The sequence below is a fragment of the Solanum verrucosum genome, unplaced genomic scaffold (assembly GCF_900185275.1).
Source record: "Solanum verrucosum unplaced genomic scaffold, falcon-dt-bn FXZP01000088.1, whole genome shotgun sequence".
Lineage (NCBI taxonomy): Eukaryota > Viridiplantae > Streptophyta > Magnoliopsida > Solanales > Solanaceae > Solanum > Solanum verrucosum.
In genome coordinates, this window is record NW_026020077.1 from 1,981,174 (window position 1) to 2,003,545 (window position 22,372).

The 22,372-nt window shown below is 35.9% G+C and overlaps 2 protein-coding genes and 1 pseudogene across 2 annotated transcripts; all 3 read left to right on the plus strand.

Annotated features, from left to right (window-relative positions):
- Positions 1–288: 288 nt before the first annotated feature.
- LOC125824045 (cytochrome P450 71A3-like) lies at positions 289–9,437 on the plus strand. Its single transcript, XM_049503396.1, is given in 4 exon segments — positions 289–1,027; positions 8,580–8,732; positions 8,846–8,917; positions 8,920–9,437. Coding segments are annotated over 4 exon segments (1,482 nt in total).
- A 4,348-nt stretch (positions 9,438–13,785) lies between these two features.
- On the plus strand, positions 13,786–15,417 carry LOC125824153 (cytochrome P450 71A4-like). The gene is made up of 2 exons (XM_049503516.1): positions 13,786–14,673; positions 14,806–15,417. Exons 1-2 carry the CDS (start codon positions 13,786–13,788, stop codon positions 15,415–15,417), a joined length of 1,500 nt encoding a protein of 499 aa, XP_049359473.1.
- Positions 15,418–19,815: 4,398 nt separating this feature from the next.
- On the plus strand, positions 19,816–22,281 carry LOC125824158 (cytochrome P450 71A4-like; annotated as a pseudogene).
- Positions 22,282–22,372: the final 91 nt, after the last annotated feature.

A 22,372-nucleotide genomic window follows, 5' to 3' on the forward strand; every position in this document is an offset into this window, starting at 1 on the left:
ACAAATTAAATGCCTATACTTTTGCACACTATTTTGGTCCAAGTTAAAGCAAAATTCTTGTTCCTACATGCATACGCAACTGTTAATAGTTTGGACCAAAATTCTATGAATTGCAATGCAAAAATGATAACTCAATTGAACTGTAACCACAAAATTAGGTCGTGCGCACAAAACCTTAACAAGAAACTTAAACTACGTTAGTCTTAAGGTTGGTACATAAGATATGTATATATTTGAGTCCAACTTTTCTCGATTTCTACTCAATACTTGTGAATTTCTAAATGAAAAATGGAGTATTTTCTTCTTGTTCCTCTGCTTGTCTTTATTTTCTTTTTTCATAAGTGCTTCTTTAGCCCTTCAAACACACAAAAAAGGTTATTACCACCATCTCCAACAAAGCTTCCAATCATAGGTAATCTCCATCAACTTGGATCACTTCCTCACCGTTCTCTCCATAAACTATCCAAAAAATATGGTCCACTCATGCTACTTCACTTTGGCAGTAAGCCAGTTCTTGTTACTTCCTCTGTTGATGCTGCTCGTGATATCATGAAAACTCACAATCTCGTTTGGTCAAATAGGCCTAAATCTAGCATCGCTAATGGACTCTTTTATGGCTCCAAAGACGTGGGCTTTTGTCCGTATGGTGAATACTGGAGACAAATTAGAAGTGTTACGGTGCTTCACCTTCTCAGCAACAAAAGAGTCCAATCTTATCGTCATGTGAGAGAAGAAGAAATATCAAACATGATTGATAAAATTAGGCAACAGTGTGATTCAGTGATAGACTTGAGAGATGTTTTAAGTTGTATGACTAATAACATAATCAGCAGAGTGAATATAGGAAGGACATACAATGAAGGGGAAAGTGGAATAGCTCTAAAGGCTTACCTAGAAGAAATTCTTTTACTTGCAGGTGTTTTTAACATTGGGGATTATATTCCGTGGCTTAAATGGCTCAATAAAATCAATGGTCTGGACAGCAGAGTGAAGAAAGTAGCTAAAGGTTTGGATGCATTTCTAGAGAGTGAAAACTCCATTAATGGAGGTTTAGATCACACTGAAATGTATGAAAGTATGAAGAAGAGAAGAAAGAAAATTGTGTTACATTAGAAAATTGTGTTACATTGATTCTGATAACTCGTTCCTTTACATTTAGATGAGCACCTCTATTTATAGAAATGGGATTGTAACAAACTTCCTAACTGCATATAGAAGCTTCTAGAACTTTCTTAACAACTTGACTCACTTCACACCATATAGCTTGTTTTTAACCTTTATTGATCAACACTCCCCCTCAAGCTTATGGTTGAAATATATTTTTCATTCCCAGTTTGCTCCTCAATACACTGTGTTGAATCTTTCCAAGACTTTTAGTTAGTAGATCAGCTAGCTGGTCCTTAGTGTTTACATGTTCAGTTTTCAACATTCCTTGGCATATCCTTTCTCTAACAAAGTGACAATCAGTGTCAAAATGCTTTGTTCTTTCATGAAAGATGGGGTTGGCTGCAATTTAAATACCTGCTTTGCTGTCACATATTAGTTTTACTGGCAGAGTCACCTTGATTCCTAGTTCTTTGTATAGTCCAATCAACCAGGTTATTTCAGCAACACATGCTGCCATGCTTCTAAATTCTGCTTCTGCTGAGCTTCTTGACACTGTCTCCTGCTTCTTTGATTTCCAAGAAATAAGGCCTCCTCCAAACTCTACTATATACCCTGTAACTGACCTCCTGGTTTCAAGCATGCACCCCAGTCAGAGTCACAATAGGCTGTAAATTCAGTAGTCTCTTCTGCAGGCATCAACAATCCTAAACCAGGTGCTTCCTTGATGTACCTGACTACCCTTTGAGCTGCATTTATATGTGACTGTTTAGGACAGTGCATGAATTGACTTAATACTTGCACTGAGAATGCAATATCAGGTCTTGTCATGGTAAGATATAGAAGTCTTCATATCAGCCTTTGGTATTTAGCAGTATCAACTAAAATATTATCATCTTTAGCTACTCCATTCTTGATATGCTCATCATATTTAACTGAGGTGAGTTTCTGATTCAACTCCAATGGAGTGCAGGCCAGTTTAGCTCCCCCTAGGTGTCACGCCCCGAGCCTACACCCTGGGCGGGACCGGCACTCGGAAACCATTGCTGGCCCCAAGCGAACCCTTGGCCTGGCTTTCTTAACTCAGCGGAAACCTACTCAACAGAATAACTCAATGCTATGCAGAGGCATAAACAACTTAAATGATACATATCTGGCCAAAAAGGCAACTCGAGTCTCAAAATAGAATACTTACATATATACATAGATAAGAGACTCAAAACTAACGGACTGACTGTCTATGAAGCCTCTAAAATACTTAGATGGATGTTGGGACAGACCCCACAACACCCTAATAAACAAAACTAAGAGAACAAAATAACTGAGCCCTTTGGAAGCAAAGAGGCTCACCACTGACTCTAGAGTGCTCAACTGGATCAACGGCGTGCAGGATGCTGATCCTGGGTACCTGCGTCTGCATCATAAAACGATGCAGGCCAACTGGCATCAGTACATGGAATGTACGAGTATGCGAGCTGGATCGCTAAAAATAACTTAAGCTTGAAAAGGGAACAAGAGATCACTTACCTTGACTCTGAACGACTCATATACATAACTGGACTCAAAGTAAAGCAATAAGACACGAGCCACACATATAAAGCTTGTAAAAGAATGTAAACAACTTAGATCGTTAAGGATAAAATGACAACAAACTCCACTATTCTTTTATAAACATAAAACAGCTTTTGTGGGAGGTTCTTTAACCGACAACCACCACTACGAGCCTTAGTGATGATACAACGTTTTACCTCACGTTGCCAAAGGGCCATCCTATACTTTGCCATCGATATAGGACCTTACTTTTTCTTAGTGGATCCACTAGCCTAATCTTGCGTGATCATCTAAAAAGAATGATACGACAAGTCCCATGTTGGCGCATGGTTCTTAGGGAGAGTTGAGTTAATATGAACTCGTGTCCCCCAATTCGGTGCTCAATACTACTCCCAAAATTACTTTGGCTCATGCTTTTAAAATAACTTCTTTCTTTGATTGAGATAATTACTCAAAACTTTAGCCCAAAGGCTCCTTTGGGGAAAGAAAACATGATTCCCTTTTTATTCAAATATAATAGCATTTACGACCTCCTTTGGGAATACTTAGTTCCCTAATAACTTTCTTTTTTTTTGAAGAGAATTCAACTTTAAACTCATGACTTAGCTTGAAACTAAGACTCTTACTCGACTTGAAACTTCACTTGACTTGGAACTATCTTTCCTTGAATTGGAATTTTGAATTCAAGGTGTTCGATCACATGTTATGGAAGGATTCTTGAACGCTTAGACGCACTTTGGAACGTCGAAAACAACTATAAAACATAGGTAAATTACTTTGAAACATGTATGAGAAAGTGAGAAAAGAAGAGGGGAAACTTGGCTGAGACTTCAGATTTCTGGTGACACAGATGGGACTTACGGTCGCCATCGACGGACCGTAGATGGACCTACGGTCCGTACTGCAGGTCCGTAGATTGCGTCAGAGATTTTCCCCAGAATTTCATTTAAGAAAAAGACTAAGTGTTGGCCTACGGTCATGACTTACGGTCCGTAGGTCAGGTCACGGACCGTCGGTCGCGACCGTAGATCGACGCCCCATAACCCCAACTTCTGTCCCAATCGACGGTTGACCAGTACTGACCGTTGATCTATCTACGGTCCGTAGGTCAGTCCCGTAGATGGGGATCGACAGCCCAGAAACTTCTGCAAATCGATGGTGGATCAACCTCTTAAGGGTCATAGCTCTTAGAATCATAATCCCCTCAACATACAATAGGTTTCAACTTAAATATACGACCCAATCATGTCTCACAACGTACAATAAATTCAACAACACCACCAACAACCTCAACAACAACTAACAACTAACAACTTCAACACTTCAATAACAAACTCCCAATCTTTTCTCAAAGCAAGGAATAAACTTGGGGTGTGTGGGGGAAAGGATCAACCCACACGGAAAAACTCACATACCTTGATAGGGATCACCCCCGACGAATTTCCACAATGGTCTTGACAAATCTCCTCTTTCTTCTCTTCTTCTTCTTCTCCTTCTTCTCTTCTTCAATCACAAGAACCCTAACTCTTTCTCTTACCAAAAATGGGACAAAAATGATCCAAAGATCATCCTAATACAACAATATGAGCTCAAAAGAATTGGCTAGGGAAAAGACTAAAATGCCCTTAATGATTCCCGGACGGATCTCCTTGACAACTGCCCAACTTTCGAAGGTCATAACTCCCTCATACGAACTCGGAATCGAGCAAACTCGGCGGCGTTGGAAAGGTCGTTCCACGAACTTTGCAACCATCACTGGAATTCCACCTAACTCATCCTGAGCTAGAATTTATGGCTGTTCAAAGTTGGCCAAAATTTCACATTTTCCATACTTAGCCAAAATTTCCAATTCTAAGCCTCTTCAATTATTTCATATTGCCGGATGTTACACTAGGCCTGATTCAGATATTAGCTCCAATGCATACTTCCTTTGTGAAATTAGTATTCCCTTGTTAGACCTGGACACTTCAATGCCTAGAAAGAACTTTAGTTCTCCCAGATCTTTCATTTTGAACTTCTTTTGAATATCTAGTCTTGTATCACATAGTAGCTGTTGATTGTTGCCAGTGATCAGCAAGTCATCTACATACACTAATATTGCTACAGTAGCACCACCAACTAGTTTTGTAAACAGTGAATAGTCATAGTGACTCTGCTTGAATCCCATATCTACAAAAGCTTATGTCAATTTCACATTTCATTGTCTTGGTGCTTGTTTAAGCTCATATAAGGACTTGTGTAGTTTGCAGACCTTGTGAGTCTCCCCCTGTCTAGTAAACCCACTAGGAATGTCCATATACACCTCCTCCATCAAGTCATCATTAAGACCAGGAATGCATTGTGGACATCCATTTGATAGATAAACCAGCCTCTAGATGCAACCAGTGCCACTAAGGATCTAACAGTGACCATTTTGGCTACTGGACTAAATGTCTCTCCATAGTCAAGACCAACTTGTTGACTGTAACTCTTAGCAACCAGTCTGGCCTTAGTCTCTCCATAGCTCCAGAAGACAAGTATTTGACTTTGTAGATCCACCTACAGCCTATGGACATCTTGCCATGGGGAAGATCAACAATACTCTATGTCTTGTTGTTCTCTAAGGCATCAATCTCCAACTTCATAGCCTTTACCCAAGCTGAATCAGCATCAGTTTCTGAGAAGGATTTAGGCTCACAGATAACTGAGTAGGCAAGCAATACCTGCTGATATGTTTTAGACAGATGGGAATAAATGAGTTGATTAGCAATTGGATAAGTGCAAACATTCCTTCCAGGTTGAGTAACAAAGTCCTGAAGCCATATAAGAGGCTTAGAAGCACTGGTGGATCTTCTAGGTGTTGCAGCTGGAGCCTGAGGAGAAACATGCATAAGAGACACATGATCAATAACCTGATCCATTGTGTCTACCTCATAAGCAGGCATATGAGGCACATGGTCAACCCCCTGAACTATTGTGTCAACCTCAGAAGTATGAGGAACAGCAGGAGAGACACCACCTGAGTTAGCATCATCTGAAGGTAGTATAGTAATCACAGGAAACATAGGACTGGAGCCCTTTTGGGCATGTTTGAAGGGAAACAAATGCTCATGAAACACAACATTCATTTTCACAAAGAACGAATGGTTGTGAAGATCATACAATACATAGCCCTTATGTGTTGATGAATACCCCATGAATGCTGTAGGAATTGCCCTTGGAGAGAACTTATCTAGAATTTTAGGTTGAGCAGCATAACACAAACAACCAAACACTCTCAGATGTAGCAAGGAAGTGGGGTACATATACAGTTTCTCATATGGGGAAAGAAAACCAAATATCCTGGATGGAAGTTTGTTCATGATATACACTGCAGTGGACACACATTCACCCCAGTACTTGAGTGGGATTGAGGCTTGAAATCTGAGGGACCTAGCAATATTTATGATGGTTCTGTGTTTTCTTTCAGCAACACCATTTTGCTGTGGTGTGTAAACACAAGAACTTTGATGAATAATTCCTAGGGTGCTTAACAATGCTTTAAACTCATGACTAAAAAACTCACACCCATTGTCTGTTCTCAGAGTTTTGACATTAGTGGGGAAAACATTAGTGACATGTTTGAGAAACTGTGTAAAAACACCCAAGTCTATCTACTATAGTCATCCACAATAGTAACAAAGAACCTTTTTCCATTATATGTGGGCACTCTGTATGGCCCCCAATATATCACAATGTAACAGATCAAACATTTGTGGACATAGTAGTGCTAACAGGAAAATGAAGCTTGGTGTTCTTAGCAATTGGACACACTGTACAATGAGTGTTGTCCTAACACTTTAATGAACTAAGGAAGTCATGCTTCTTTATTACATCAATAAGAGCATGACCTAGTCTCTTATGCCATACATCAGCAGACTCAGAGGTAAACCAGCAGACTGAGTACTAGAGGTGGTATGACTTTCACTACTAGACCTTCTAGTGCTATGAACCAGCCGTTTTGGAGCTTGAGTTAGTCCCCTTTTTAGTATATAGAGTTCATGATCCTCATTACCAATCCCCTTCACCTGACCAGTCGAGAGATCTTGAAAAACACAAGTCAAGAAAAAATGCTACCATGCAGTTGAGTTCATTAGTGAGCTTGGAGACTGATACTAAGTTAACCTTAAATGAAGGCAGGTATAACAGATTTGATACAGTTTAGTTGGCCAGTAGGCATGTGTTGCCTACATGAGATATTGCTACTTTATTTCCATTAGGTAGATGCACATAATTGTTTGAACCAGCAGGAGTTGCACTACTAGTGACTAGTGTGTCAAGAGTAGAGGTAATATGGTGAGTGACACCAGTATCTACTATCCATTCATCTGGAGCATGAGAACATAGGTTTACAGAAGAATTACCTGCATCTACAGAGGCCACTTTGCCAGGTGAATTCACATCATTGATAGAGCCATTCTTGGACAGTAGCTGAAGGATTTGTTGGTACTGATCTTGAGTAAAAAGAGCACCAACTTGGGAACCAAAAGTTGCATTAACTGTATGCCCAATATCTGATGATCTTTCAACCTGATGTGCAGAGGCACCTGAAGAGGAACCTTTCCTTTTTGACTTAAAGTCAGCAGGATATCCCACAATTTTTTAGCATTGCTCTTTGGACTGCCCTTTGCAGCCACAATAAGTACACTGCAAAGTGTTTTGTCCGGTTTTATAAGTCCTAGAAGTATTTGCACTACCACTATAATTTCTACCAGACATGGAGAAGCTACTACTGGACCATGTGTGGTAGGCTGGACCTTTGTGACTATACATTGCTGAGCCTTCAATTGAACTGAGTCCTACACTCAGAGAAGCAGAATGCACTAGATTTCTCTGAGACTCTTTGTCCATGAGAAGAGCATATGCTTTGTTCAATGTGGGAATAGGGCTCATCATAAGAATTTGACTCCTAGGAGGGGAATAAGAGTCATTGAGGCCTATGAGAAATTGTAGTAACCTCTGGTATTCATAATGTTTACCAAATTTCCTTGATTCAGGACAAGGACATGAGGGACAGGGCATGATAGCATCATACTCATCCCAGATCTCTCAGTTTGGAAAAGTAATCAGCAATAGACATAGTTCCTTGAACAAGTGAGTGAATTTCTCTGTGAAGAAGAAACACTCTGGATCCATTAACAGTATCAAACCTCTCCCTTAGATCTAGCCATACCTTCCTTGCATCCGAAGCATACACAACTGAGCTCAAAAGCCCAGGTCTTACAGCATTCATAATCCAAGATAAAACTACATCATTACATTTTTCCCATCGATCATGCAATACAGGTTCAAACATAGACTCTTGCTACGACCTACAAGCCCAATCCTGAATGACCTATTCCATAGTGCATAATTCTCAGATCCAGTTAACTGGAGGGGGATTAAAGAGCTATCTGGAGTGTCTGTATGTTGCAGGAAAAGAGGGTGATTGTGATCGAGTACTGGAAATGCAGCCATTGGAGGAGCAGCATTGCTTCCACTTTCAATAGATGTTTCAATTGCCATTTGTAGAGAGTTGAAGTAGATTAATCAACTTTTGACACTACCTTTGGAGTTACTTCTGAAACACAGATGAACTCTGAGTATCTAGTGGTTGAGAACACTGTGAAGCTACCCTACGATCAAGGGCTCTGACACCATGAAAACTCCATTAATGGAGGTTTAAATCACACTGAAATGTATGAAAGTATGAAAAAGAGAAGAAAGAAAACTGTATTACTAGCTCAACATTTCACTTTTACATTGATTCTGATAACCCGTTCCCTTACATTTAGATGATCACCTCTATTTATAGAAATGGGATTGTAACAAACTTCCTAACTGCTTATAGAAGCTTCTAGAACTTTCTTAACAACTTGACTCACTTCACACCATATAGCTTGTTTTTCACCTTCATTGATCAACAGAGAGCGTGATTGAAGAACGCGTGATTAGGAACAAGAAATCAGAATACAGTGCGGGTGAAGCTAAAGATTTCGTGGATGTTTTGCTGGAAATTCAGAACGGAAAGGAGACTGGTTTTCCACTTCAAAGAGATACATTGAAAGCTCTCCTTTTGGTAATTTTTCCCTCTTTAGTGTGTGTCTTGTTTTATTTTTTCTTTTAAGAATTTAGTTTGAATATATTATTTTGTATGGTACCATTTGACCGTCCCAATTTGTGTTTCTTTATAATGCATTTGTTGCTGGTACAAATTCAACGTATACAGTTTTGGAGTGGACAATGACAGAGCTTTGGAGGCATCCGTTCTGAAAAAATTAGAGGATGAAGTGTGAGGATTAGCCCAAGGGAAAACAGAGATAACAGAGGATGACTTAAGAAATATGCATTATCTTAAAACAGTGATCAAAGAGACTTTAAGGCTTCATGCACCGGTTCCACTTCTAGTTCCTCGAGAATCGATGGAAGAAGTAAAATTACTTGATTATGACATACCTGCTAAAACTCAAGTCTTTATTAATGCTTGGGCAATCGGCAGAGACCCATTATCGTGGGATGATCCAGAGGTGTACCTGCCAGAAATGTTCTTGACTAGTGATATTGATGTCAAAGGACAAGAAATTGAGTTGATTCCTTTTGGAGCTGGCAGAAGGGGCTGCCCAGGAATGACTTTTGCTATTATCATAAATGAGCTAGCATTAGCAAGGATTGTGCACAAGTTCGATTTAGCATTACCAAAAGAAGAAGATTTGGACATGACTGGGCTCGGTGTTTGTAGGAAATTATCTTTGCTTGCGGTGGCTACTCGATGGTCTAGCTTATGATTAATAATTTTACTATATGATAATAAGTGTTGGTCTGCTTCCTTTTTGTTGTTCTTTGCAAGATTTCTTCTTTTTGATGTGTTCCTTCTTTGCTATGAAGGACTTAAGAGTCCAAAGGGAATTGAAAGAGTACTAAACTCTATCTATAATCACTATATACAAATATTTAAAATCTACCCATGTTTATCTAGAATTAGTAGATATCCTAACATCTCCCACAAGCGAAACTGTGATGTTGTAATAGTGAGCTTGTCTCGAAGGAACAAAAACCGCTGAGCCGGTAGACTTCTAGGTAAAGTATCAACTACTTGATCTATTGAGCTGATGTAACAGACTTCCATATCCTTTGAGGCAACTGAAAAAATGAAAATTCAACTCAATATGCTTCGTACGAGCATGAAAGATTGAATTGGCAGTAAGATAAGTAGCTGATAAGCTGTCACACCAGAGCTTAGGAGGTTTAGGCAAAGGAACATGTAATTCTTGTAAAAGATGTTGTAATCATGCAATCTCAACTGTAGTAGTAGCTAGACCTCGATATTCAGATTCAGTACTAATAGTGCAACAACTCCTAGACAAATACAATAACCATGAGTGGATTACTGATCACCAGGACACTCTGCCCAGTCCGCATCAGAGAAGCCATTGACAACTAGTGTTAGAGATTGTTGAAGTTGTAAACCAAGATGCATAGTCCCTTTCAAATAATGCAGCACTCGGTTTATCGCTTGAAAATGAGTAACAATAGAAGAATGCATAAATTGACATAATTTGTGAACAAAATAGGATACATCTGGTCTAGTAATGTTGATATACTGAAGAGTCCCGACTAGGCTTCGATATAGTGTTGGATCTTCAAAGGATGTGCTTACATACTTGGATAATTGCAACCCACTGACCATAGGAGTTGAAATGGGTCGTGCACCATTCATATAAGCTCTCTGTAAAATGTCTCTTATTTATTTGGTTTGAGATAATATTAAACCAGCAGGAGAAGAAATAACCTCCACACCTGAAAAATAATGCAAGTCTCCTAGATCTTTTACAAAATAGTCAAAGGACAACTTCTGAATGAAAGTATTTATGAATTCAGTAGAACTTCCTGTCACTATATAAGGTCATCCCCGTAAACCAACACAACAGTAATGTTGGAACCACATGAATAAACAAATAGTGAAGTATTTGACTTAGAGCTACTAATGCCAAGGAGAAGTAATGTTGAACTGAGCTTTTCAAACCAAGCCTATGGGCTTGTTTGAGACCATAGAATGCCTTATGTAAACGACACATGTGATCATGAAACTGCGGATCAATAAAATTAGTAGGTTCAGCCATATATACCTCTTCTTGTAACTCACCACGTAAAAATGCATTCTTAACGTCAAGTTGGCGCAGAAACCATCCTTATTTTTGTCTTGTAAAGGATCGAGCAATAGGGAAGGTCCTATTGAAATGGAGACTTGAAGATGGCCTCTATAAGCTTCTCTCCATTTGTAGATCTGATTTGCGCTCATTCAAATAAAAATTTGCCGAGGAACGTCCTTCGGAAATCTCGTAGAGGTAGAATACAATGTCTCAAACATATGTCTGTTTATTTTTCACCAAGTAGCTAGAGGCATTGATAGATGAATATGGTCCATGATCCATATATTGAATTTAGTGCATTTAATTACTTACAAGTTAACCCTTCGAATTCTTCAGATTTTCTATTTTTTCAAAGGGTGTAATGTAGTGAACTTTCTACAAACGAATTGAACACTCAAATAAACAGGGACTTTTGATTGAATTAGAAACTGCAATTACAATGAAAAGAAATAGAGATCAAGAAAAAGGATTACACAAGAGAAGCAAAGAGAGAAAGAAGACAGAGAGGTCATAGTCTGAGAAAAGAGGGAGGAGCAGAACGGATAGTGGGGAGAGAAAGTGAATTCTAACAATATTAGCCTACGTACAAAATACCTCTATCAGCTAGTGACGGATTCAAAATTTTCATTTAGGTGTTTGAAAAATAAAAGTATAAATGTGTAAATAAGCCAACAAAACACATTTTTAAGGAAGTAGTAGTATATAGTTTATAGGTACAAAAAGTTAATTCTGTTACAGGGGACCTTTTAGCACGTTTGGATTTTTTGGGTTTAAATCTACTTTTTTAGCAATTTTTTTTTAAAAAATAAACAAAAAAGGTGAAAGATTGTTCGTGAAACTAAAGGAAGAGAAGCTAAAAAATAAAATGTTCAAAATGGGACTCAAACCCCGAACACAAGGGTAGTCTTTAAAGGAGATCTACTACTATGCTACAATTTACATCATGTTCATGAAAGGGTTCAAAATTAATATATCTACATAAATGCATTAAATTTATCTTATATACAGTGTAATTTTTTATCGAGGAGGTTCGGGTGAACCCCTGGAACCCACGTGGGACCGCCCCTGCTACCAGCTATTTAATATCCCGTCCTTGTATGTACTTAGAGATAATATCTCAAATGATCACTCAATTATTAGACATTTTTCATAGAAATTCACTCAACTATGAACTTTTTTCCACATAAAGTCACTCAATTATGAGCTCTTTTCACACAAAGTCATTCAACTAAGTCACTCAATCTATTTAATTAATTTTTTTAATAAAATTTGTAGACATGTAATTTTTATTTATAACTAAAATTTAAAAAAATAGAAAGATATCATTTAAATTATTTAATGATTCGCTCCACTTGATCTGGCCTGCTTAAAATATTATAATGACCTTCTTATTTTACCCTTTTTTCCCCCCAAAATTTTTCTTACTTACCAGACTTCTCCTAAAATTACAACATAGAAAAAAAAGTGAGAAAATCATTCAACTCAATATGAAAAATAAGTTTTTTATTATACGAAGAAGAGGCAGCAGAAGAAAGATGAAACTGAAACTGGAGAAACAAATTCAATGGCATCTTTGAATGCCTGTGAAGATTATCTTCCTCAACAAGAACAATGACTACAACAACAGAGGCGTATCCAGGATTTTGAGATGATGGGTGCGCTATTATAAGAAGGTTGATCTATGATATATATTAGATCGGTTCGACGTTTAGATTTTTCCTACTGAAAATCGTTAAAATTTTAATATTATAGGTCTAAAATTAATTCATATATATATATATATATATATATATATGTTGAATTAATTAAAATGTAACAAGTGCTACCAATTACCACTTAGAGAAGTGTTATCTAATTTTAGAAAGAAAAATAAAATAAGATAAAAATAAAATTCAAATTTCTAACCTCGCTGAGAGAGGTACACCTAGTCATAATCACATTATGTGATACTCCGAGTGTGGGTTCACACATCTATATTTCAATATTTTTTAAAAATATAACACTATTATATATTATCTCAGGAGGGGATCATAACCCCCCTTAGATACGCCTTTGTACAATCGTACGTATAAAACGGGTTAGATATAATGTGTAAATACGAATTAGTCATTTAAATGATGTTTTTTTTATTTCTTAAAATTTTAATTTTGAAAACAAAATTCATATCAACAAATTTTATTTAAAAAATTAATTAAATAAGTTAAGTGTCTTTGTAAGTAAAACACTTGCAATTGAGTGACTTTCTATGAAAAATGTTCATAATTGAATGATTTCTGAGTTAAAAATCAAAATTAACTGACTATGTTTAAAAATTAAAGTTAAATAACTTTTTGTGAAAAGAGCTCATAATTAAGTAACCATATGAGATATTATCCGTATATAGTTAACCTAACCCACTCTAGTTACCCGAGATCCCTAGTTACCCAGACTTCCAGCTAAAGACTGATAACTTCTCAGGTGGTTTTGAGGCCCTTTTGTTCCTGTTGACTGGATCCTTTTCAACTTCCTTAGCTGACCTAATTTGTGTAATAATAGTCAATATAAATTTTATAGAATTTTTTTAGTAATTCAAGTTTTAACTTTGTTGATTTTTACTTTTAACATAACATGATTATTGATGATTTTTATTTGGAAAATTTGCAAAAATATGCAGAGGAACACAAGTATGTAATCATATTGAATATTTTTGAGATAAAATATCTAAATAAACCTTATAGGAGTTCAGGTGTTTAATTGGAACATGATTAGAACTATTTATTTTTATAACATCCGTGAATGTCTAAATTGAATATCTTTTCAAGAGTAAGGGGTGTATTAAGCCTATAGATTTTGAGAAGATTTTCAAGGTAGCCAAAATTGACAGTTCTATTGATTGAACGACAAAAAACATAACGCAATCCAACTGTAACCACACAATTTGTCTTACGTACTAAGAGATAACTGAGTCCAAATATTCTTGATTTTCTTTCTTTCTAAAACAAAAATGGAGTATTTTCTTCTTGTTCCTCTGCTTGCCTTCATTTTCTTTCTTCATCAGTGCTTCTTTTGCCCTTCAAACACACAAAAAAGGTCATCACCACCATCTCCAAGAAAGCTTCCAATCATAGGCAATCTCCATCAACTTGGATCGCTTCCTCATCGTTCTCTCCATCAACTATCCAAAAAATATGGCCCTGTCATGCTACTTCACTTTGGCAGTAAGCCAGTGATTGTTGCTTCCTCTGTAGATGCTGCTCGCAATATCATGAAAACACACGATCTCGTTTGGTCAAATAGACCTAAATCTAGAATGGCTGATGGACTCTTTTATGGCTCCAAAGACGTGGCCTTTAGTCCGTATGGTGAATACTGGAGACAACTTAGAAGCGTCACGGTGCTTCACCTTCTTAGTAACAAAAGAGTCCAATCATATCGTCATGTGAGAGAAGAAGAAACATCAAGCATGATTGATAAAATTAGGCAAGAGTGTGATTCAGTGATATACTTGAGAGATGTTTTAAGTTGTATGACTAATAACATAATCAGCAGAGTTACCATAGGAAGGACATATAATGAAGGGGAAACTGGAATAGCTGTTAAGGCTCTCCTAGAAGAACTTCTTGTACTTGTAGGTACTTTTAACATTGGGGATTATATTCCGTGGCTTAAATGGATCAATAAAATCAATGGTCTGGACAGCAGAGTGAAGAAAGTAGCTAAAGATTTGGATGCATTTCTAGAGAGCGTGATTGAAGAACGCGTGATTAGGAACAAGAAAGCAGAATACAGTGCGGGTGAAGCTAAAGATTTCATGGACGTTTTGCTGGAAATTCAGAATGGAAAGGAGACTGGTTTTCCACTTCAAAGAGATTCATTGAAAGCTATCCTTTTGGTAAAATTTCCCTCTTTAGTGTGTGTCTTGTTTTATTTTTTCTTTTAAGCATTTAGTTTGAATATAATTCGTACTACTAATATATTTACCATTTGACGGTCGTCCCAATTTGTGTTTCTTTATAATGCATAGGATGCATTTGTTGCCGGCACAGATTCAACATATACAGTTTTGGAGTGGACAATGACAGAGCTTTTGAGGCATCCAAGAGTTCTGGAAAAATTAGAGGATGAAGTGCGAGAATTAGGCCAAGGGAAAACAGAGATAACAGAGGATGACCTAGGAAATATGCACTATCTTAAAGCGGTGATCAAAGAGTCCCTCAGACTTCATGCACCAGTTCCACTTCTAGCTGCCCGAGAATCAATGGAAGAAGTAAAATTACTTGAATATGACATACCTGTTAGAACTCAAGCCATAATTAATGTTTGGGAAATTGGAAGAGACCCCTTATTATGGGAAAATCCAGAGGAGTTTCGGCCTGAGAGATTCTTAAATAGTGATATTGATATCAAAGGACTAAACTTTGAGTTGATTCCGTTTGGAGCTGGCAGAAGGGGCTGCCCAGGAATTCCTTTTGCTATTATGGTGAATGAGCTAGCATTAGCAAACCTCATGTATAGATTCAATTTTGCATTGCCAGAAGGGATAAAAGGGGAGGATTTGGACATGACTGAATGCAATGGGCTCGCTGTTCGTAGGAAATTACCTTTGTTTGTGGTGGCTACTCCATTGTCTAGTTAATAATTCCACTATATGTAATAATAAAGTGTACGAGTCTACAAAGTTGTTAGGTTTTTTTTTTTTTTAATGTTCTTGTATGCAAAATTTCCTGTTTTAACATGTTCTGTAGATAATATTATTAATGCCAAAAACATCAAGCTATTTTACACGTATAAGACCATAAGATGTGTTACTTGTTGACGTTTGATATTTCACCATCCAACTAAAGCTTCTCTATAATTAGATGGTAAGTATATAATTGATTGCGAAAAGACGCCTTGTATATCAATTTGACAGTGTGTGTTTTTTCCCCTCAACAAAGTGTGATAGAATTGACGTGTGGAACTAATATTACATGGACATAGATGTAAAATTCTGTTGAAATAACTATTTTCAACAATATGGAATCATAAAACACCTGCAGATTGTAGCTGGTATTGGAAGAAGCTAAATGCAATCAAGTTCCAAATGCTTGGTTGGTATAACCAATTAGGAAGATACATGCTCACACAAACTGGGAAATATTCCATCACTAGCCGTTACTTAGCACTAATTGGCCAACAATCACGTATGAGAACTGTTGAGCTAGTATGGACCTCTATAGCTCTACCTAAACATAGATTCATAACGTGCTGTACAAGGAAGATTATTCACGCAGGAGAGGAAACTGAAACTACACATTCAGGTGGAGGACACTGATTGCTGCCTTTGTGATAAGAAGGTCATGGAGACTACAATGCACTTATTCGTGAAGTGTGAGTGGGCACAGGCTATATGGAAAGAGGTGAAACAATGGATAGGAATAGAGTTGCAAAACAATGGGATCAAACAGACACTGAAAAGAATAATGTTGACGCACTGGAAGAAATTTAAGAAGGAGACTATTGCAGCTACTTGTGGAGCAATCTTATATCACATATGGAGAGCCAGGAATTGGAAAAAGTTCAAAGGCAAGACTGTACATACAAAGGAGGCAGCAACACAGATCAAAAAGGAGATTATGGAGAAATTACAATTACTTAGTAGTTCAAAGAAAACACAAAATTGTAGGAGTTTTGTTCAACTACTTTGTACTTAAATTTTTTACTTTGTAGGAGGCCTACTCTATATTACCAAGTATAGGTGCTCTTTATTTGTACTGGTTTTGATGATAATGGTAATCTTTTACCGTAGTTACCAAAAAAAAATTAAGGTGCAAATTTGGCGCCATCCCATTCAAAGAAAAAAGGATAAAAAAGAAGAAGAAAAAGTCCATAAATAAGGGAGGGGAAAAGGCACGTGCTAGAAATACTTGGCTGACAAAGGTTGTTGACAAGTATGATGGGACAGAGTGAGTAGTGACATTTGAGATTAACGAGGTAAATTTGGACGTTTAAGATTTTTTAAAATCAGAGTAAAAAGGCAATTTTGTATTTAAGGAGATTTAAACTTGAGCCCTCTAGTTAAGTAGAAATGACTACTTATCATTGTACGATAATCTTTGTTAGTGTTGGCTAACCAATCTTATTGATTTTTTCATTAAAATTTGTTGTTATGAAATTTTTATTCAAAACCAAAATTGTAAAAAATAATTATTTAAGTAACAAAGTATTGATATAATTTTTTATTTTTTTTGAAGAATGGTCTAAAACCTAAATAAAGAGAGACATACGTATGTAATATTCCGTAATTGGTTAAAGAAAACCTAATTCTAAAGTGATTCCTAAAGCTGAATAAATAAAATCTATATAAAATGAATTTAAATTGTAAGTAGTTTTTAGATTTTGCAATAAAATATTACTGCGTATAATAAATTGTCTAATGAATTTTCCACTTAAAAGGATTTTGCACTAAAAAGAAAAAAATATTATTCTCCTAATATTAAAATAGGCAATTAGTTATCTTCTTATAATTTAGAATTTTTCCCTTATAATAATAATAATAATAATTTTATCTATTATAATTTTTTTTTTAAAAGGACAAAAAGTCCATTCAATAACTTTCATACTTTAATATAAAATGTAGACAGATAGACAGATTCGTTATCCTTCAAAGTGGCTAGACAATCTGCAATCGGCAATAACATACACCCTCCGTTTTAAAAAGAGTGACCTAATTTGACTTAACACGAAGTTTAAGAAAATAAAGAAGACTTTTGAATCTTGTGGTCCTAAATTAAAGTTATGTCACATGTACAAAATTGCCCTTTAATCTTGTGGTCTTAAACATGTCACGTGGAAAGCTGAAATTAAAATGTTACAAAAAAAAAAGGTAATTTTCTTTTTAAATAGACTTAAAAGGAAAGGGGGTCATTCTTTTTGAAAGAGGGAGTAATATTTAAGCTTAAGTCATTTGCGACCCCTTAAAGTTGTCCACATAATTTACTTAGACACCTCAACTAGGATTAGTACCTATTGAACACCTCTACCCTCTCGAATTTGAACCAATTAGAAACTTTATGTAGATGTGGCACAAAAAGTGTAGCTCACATCTTGATGAGCACATGAAATCAATATTTTAACGTTTTTCCTTTTCCTTTTCAATTTTTTCTTTGTATTTCTCATTATTTTTTTAAAAAATAACAATAGTTTTCTTCTTCCTCTCTTTCAAAACCACACATCTACTGCAACCACTTCTTCAATACAATCCATCACCATTTCCCCCCCACAAATTTCCTTTTTTGAAGAAAAAAAAATCATCTAATTATTGTTTACTTCCGTCTTCTTTTTTCCAGGAAAAAAGATGGAGATCACCAGTTCTTTGTAGTTAAAATGCAGATTATTGTGTTGTCTTCTTTGTCGGAAAAAACGGAGACCATCTATATCTACTTTGTCGAAAAAGATAGAGATCATTATTCAAATATTTACTCTCTCCCTCTTCACCTCTCCCACACACTCCCGATCTTCCTCACAACAAATCGAACAAAAAATATTGAAATCAAAATTAAAAAAATGAAACTTTTAAGAAAACACCATCAATTTAAATGTAAATAAGAAAGAAGGCATACAGAGAAATAAAAATGATAAATTCATTCATAATATATGTTAAAACCTCTAATTTTTCTAAATGGAAGTTAACAATGGTGGATAAGGCAACTGTTAGGGAAAGAGAGGAAATGGAGAGGTTTGAGGTGGGTGCCTGGTGGGGTGCGGGGGTGGGGTTAGGGGGTGTATAATTTATTTATTTTATAGTTTAAAGTATTTTCTTTTAGGATTTTGTTATATTCAAAATTCATTTTTATGATTATTTTAAATTAAAATGCCACGTGTCTTCATTTGATTCATCATTTTGCCACATCATATGCATATGTATTACATGCACATTCTCTTTAGATTAAGTGTCAGAAAAATGTTCAATATGAACTTATTTTTTAAGATTGGAGTGTTTAATAGGAAACAAGGTTTGTTAAGGTGTCTAAGTGAATTATACGGACAACTTTAAGGGGCCACAGATGACGATGACTTAGGCCTAATATTTAAATAAATAGTATTGTTCTTTAACATTACATAATAACACATTTTCATATTTTGATGATAAATCTGTAAGGAAATTATGGTATGGAAAGAGCTATACTATGAAAAAGTAGGATTAAAAAATTAAATAGAATTATTAAATAATTAGTAAAGAAGAAGAAGAAAATATTAAAATAATGACACTATTACACTAATTCGATCGTTACACAAAATGAGTCTTTTCATTATTACTTAACAGTGAATTTAAGTGATACAATACAATACAATAAAATTTAAATAACAATTAAAACAAACATGATATATTATCAACTTATCATACTCTACTTTATCAAAATTTAGTCACGCTCAATAAATTTATATGATAATAATATAATATTTTAAAAAATATTACTATATATATTATCAAACTAAAAATTCCACTATCGTTCTATGAACACCGCTGTGAAACCCATTCTATTTTCCCTAAATGATAATATGACATTGTACTTATTCTTTTTTATATTAATAATAAAATAAAAATTGGTAATAAATAATAAAGACATAATACATAAACATGATCTTTAACTTGACTTCAATAGATAATTGTGACTTTTAAATTTGCCACTCGAATATTGCAGGTCATATGTGTGATATATAAGCGCTGCTACATGGATTAGTGAGCCTACCTGGAATCCTACATGTATTATGTCACATTGAATGTGAGCATATTTGTTCAATTTTATACAAATTAAATGCCTATATTTTTGCACACTATTTTGGTCCAAGTTAAAGCAAAATTCTTGTTCCTAGATGCATACCCAACTGTTAATAGTATGGACCAAAATTCTATGAATTGCAATGCAAAAATGATAACTCAATTGAACTGTAACCACAAAATTAGTGTCGTGCGCAAAAAAACTTAACAAGATACTTAAGATACGTATATATTTGAGTCCAAATACTCTCTATTTCTACTCAATACTTGTTAATTTGTAAAACAAAAATGGAGTATTTTCTTCTTGTTCCTCTGCTTGCCTTCATTTACTTTCTTCATCAGTGGTTCTTTAGCCCTTCAAACACACAAAAAAGGTTATTACCACCATCTCCAACAAAGCTTCCAATCATAGGAAATCTCCATCAACTCGGATCACTTCCTCATCGTTCTCTCCATAAACTATCCAAAAAATATGGTCCACTCATGCTACTTCACTTTGGCTGTAAGCCAGTGCTTATTGCTTCCTCTGTCGATGCTGCTCGCGATATCATGAAAACTCACGATCTCGTTTGGTCAAATAGACCTAAATCTAGCATCACTGATGGACTCTTTTATGGCTCTAAAGACGTGGCCTTTACTTCCTATGGTGAAGACTGGAGACAAATTAAAAGCATTGTCATGTTTCACCTTCTCAGCAACAAAAGAGTCCAATCTTATCGTCATGTGAGAGAAGAAGAAATATCAATCATGGTTGATAAAATTAGGCAACAGTGTGATTCAGTGATAGACTTGAGAGATGTTTTAAGTGGTATGACTAATAACATAATCAGCAGGGTGAATATAGGAAGGACATACAATGAAGGGGAAAGTGGAATAGCTCTAAAGGCATACTTGTTGGGTTTTAAAAGGTGTGAATGGAAAATGAAGAGTTGCGACTTTTATGAAGAGTTGTGACTTTGATGAAAAGTTGCGACTTTTATGAAGAGTTGTAACTTTTATGAAAAGTTGCGACTTTTATGAAAAATTGTGACTTTTATGAAAAGTTGTGACTTTTATGAAAGGTGGTGACTTTTCCGAAAGATTGTGACTTTTCCAAAGGTTTGTGACCTTTCCGGTAAGGCACAATAAGAACCTTTTCACACTACCCTTTGTTTTCTATAAATTGAGGGATTTCCTCTCATTTTAAAAGGGAACCAATTTTTGGACTTCTTCTTCTACTAATAAATCTAGTATTCTAAGTATACTTTACTGCCGTTGAGTGGCTCGTAACCACCAGCATTTTGGGTATCAATACACTGGTGATTGAAATCATTCTATCCTGAGAGGACATATTCCAAATCAAATCTCGGATACTAGAGGGGAATAATTTCCTTAAGGGGACACTGTGCATTCAGTGGGCTTGATCTTCTTTCTGTTTTTCCAGATTCTGGTATGTGTTACAGATTTTAGATTTGTGAATTAATTTGTGTTCTTCTGTTCTTCACTAGTTTATTAAACTTTGGTAACTTCGTGTTTCTGCAAAGTTTGTTGGAATCAGTAAGATTCTTTAAACACAGATTGACAACAATTCTTCTTTAAGGAAAAAATATTTCGTATATTTTATCTAATTTGTTTCTGATTCTAGTTTCCTACTAGTTTTAATTTTCTAGTTGTGAAAATGTTCTTAAACTTTATTGTGTCTTACCAAGTTCTTCGTGTCTTACCAAGTATCTTAGGAATACAAGATGAACAACATTACCTAGAAGAAATTCTTTTACTTGCAGGTGTTTTTAACATTGGGGATTATATTCCGTGGCTTAAATGGCTCAATAAAATCAATGGTCTGGACACTAGAGTGAATAAAGTAGCTAAAGGTTTGGATGCATTTCTAGAGAACGTGATTGAAGAACGCGTGATTAGGAACAAGAACGCAGAATACAGTGTGGGTGAAGCTAAAGATTTCGTGGACGTTTTGCTAGAAATTCAGAACGGAAAGGAGACTGGTTTTCCTCTTCAAAGAGATACATTGAAAGCTCTCCTTTTGGTAAAATTTCCCTCTTTAGTGTGTGTCTTGTTTTATTTTTTCTTTTAAGCATTTAATTTGAATATATTATTTTGTGTGGTACCATTTGACCATTTGTGTTTCTTTATAATGCATAGGATGCATTTGTTGCTGGTACAGATTCAACGTATACAGTTTTGGAGTGGACAATGACAGAGCTTTTGAGGTATCTAAGAGTTCTGAAAAAATTAGAGGATCAAGTGCGAGAATTAGGGCAAGGGAAAACAGAGATAACAGAGGATGACTTAAGAAATATGCACTATCTTAAAGCAGTGATCAAAGAGACTCTAAGGCTTCATGCACCAGTTCCACTTCTAGTTCCTCGAGAATCGATGGAAGAAGTAAAATTACTTGATTATGACATACCTGCTCTTTTTTAATTCTTGGGCAATCGGCAGAGACCCATTATCATGGGATGATCCAGAGGTGTACCTGCCAGAAAGGTTCTTGAATAGTGATATTGATGTCAAAGGACTAAACCTTGAGTTGATTCCGTTTGGAGCTGGCAGAAGGGGCTGCCCAGGAATTCCTTTTGCTATTATGGTGAATGAACTAGCATTAGCAAACTTCGTTACAAATTCAATTTTGCATTACCAAAAGGGATAAAAGGGGAGGATTTGGACATGACTGAATGCAAAGGGCTTGCTGTTCGTAGGAAATTACCTTTGCTTGCGGTGGCTACTCCATGGTCTAGCTAGTGGTTAATAATTTCACTATATGTAATAATTAAGTGTACTAGTCTACTCCCTTTTTGGGTGTTTTATTATATGTTCTTGTATGCAAAATTTC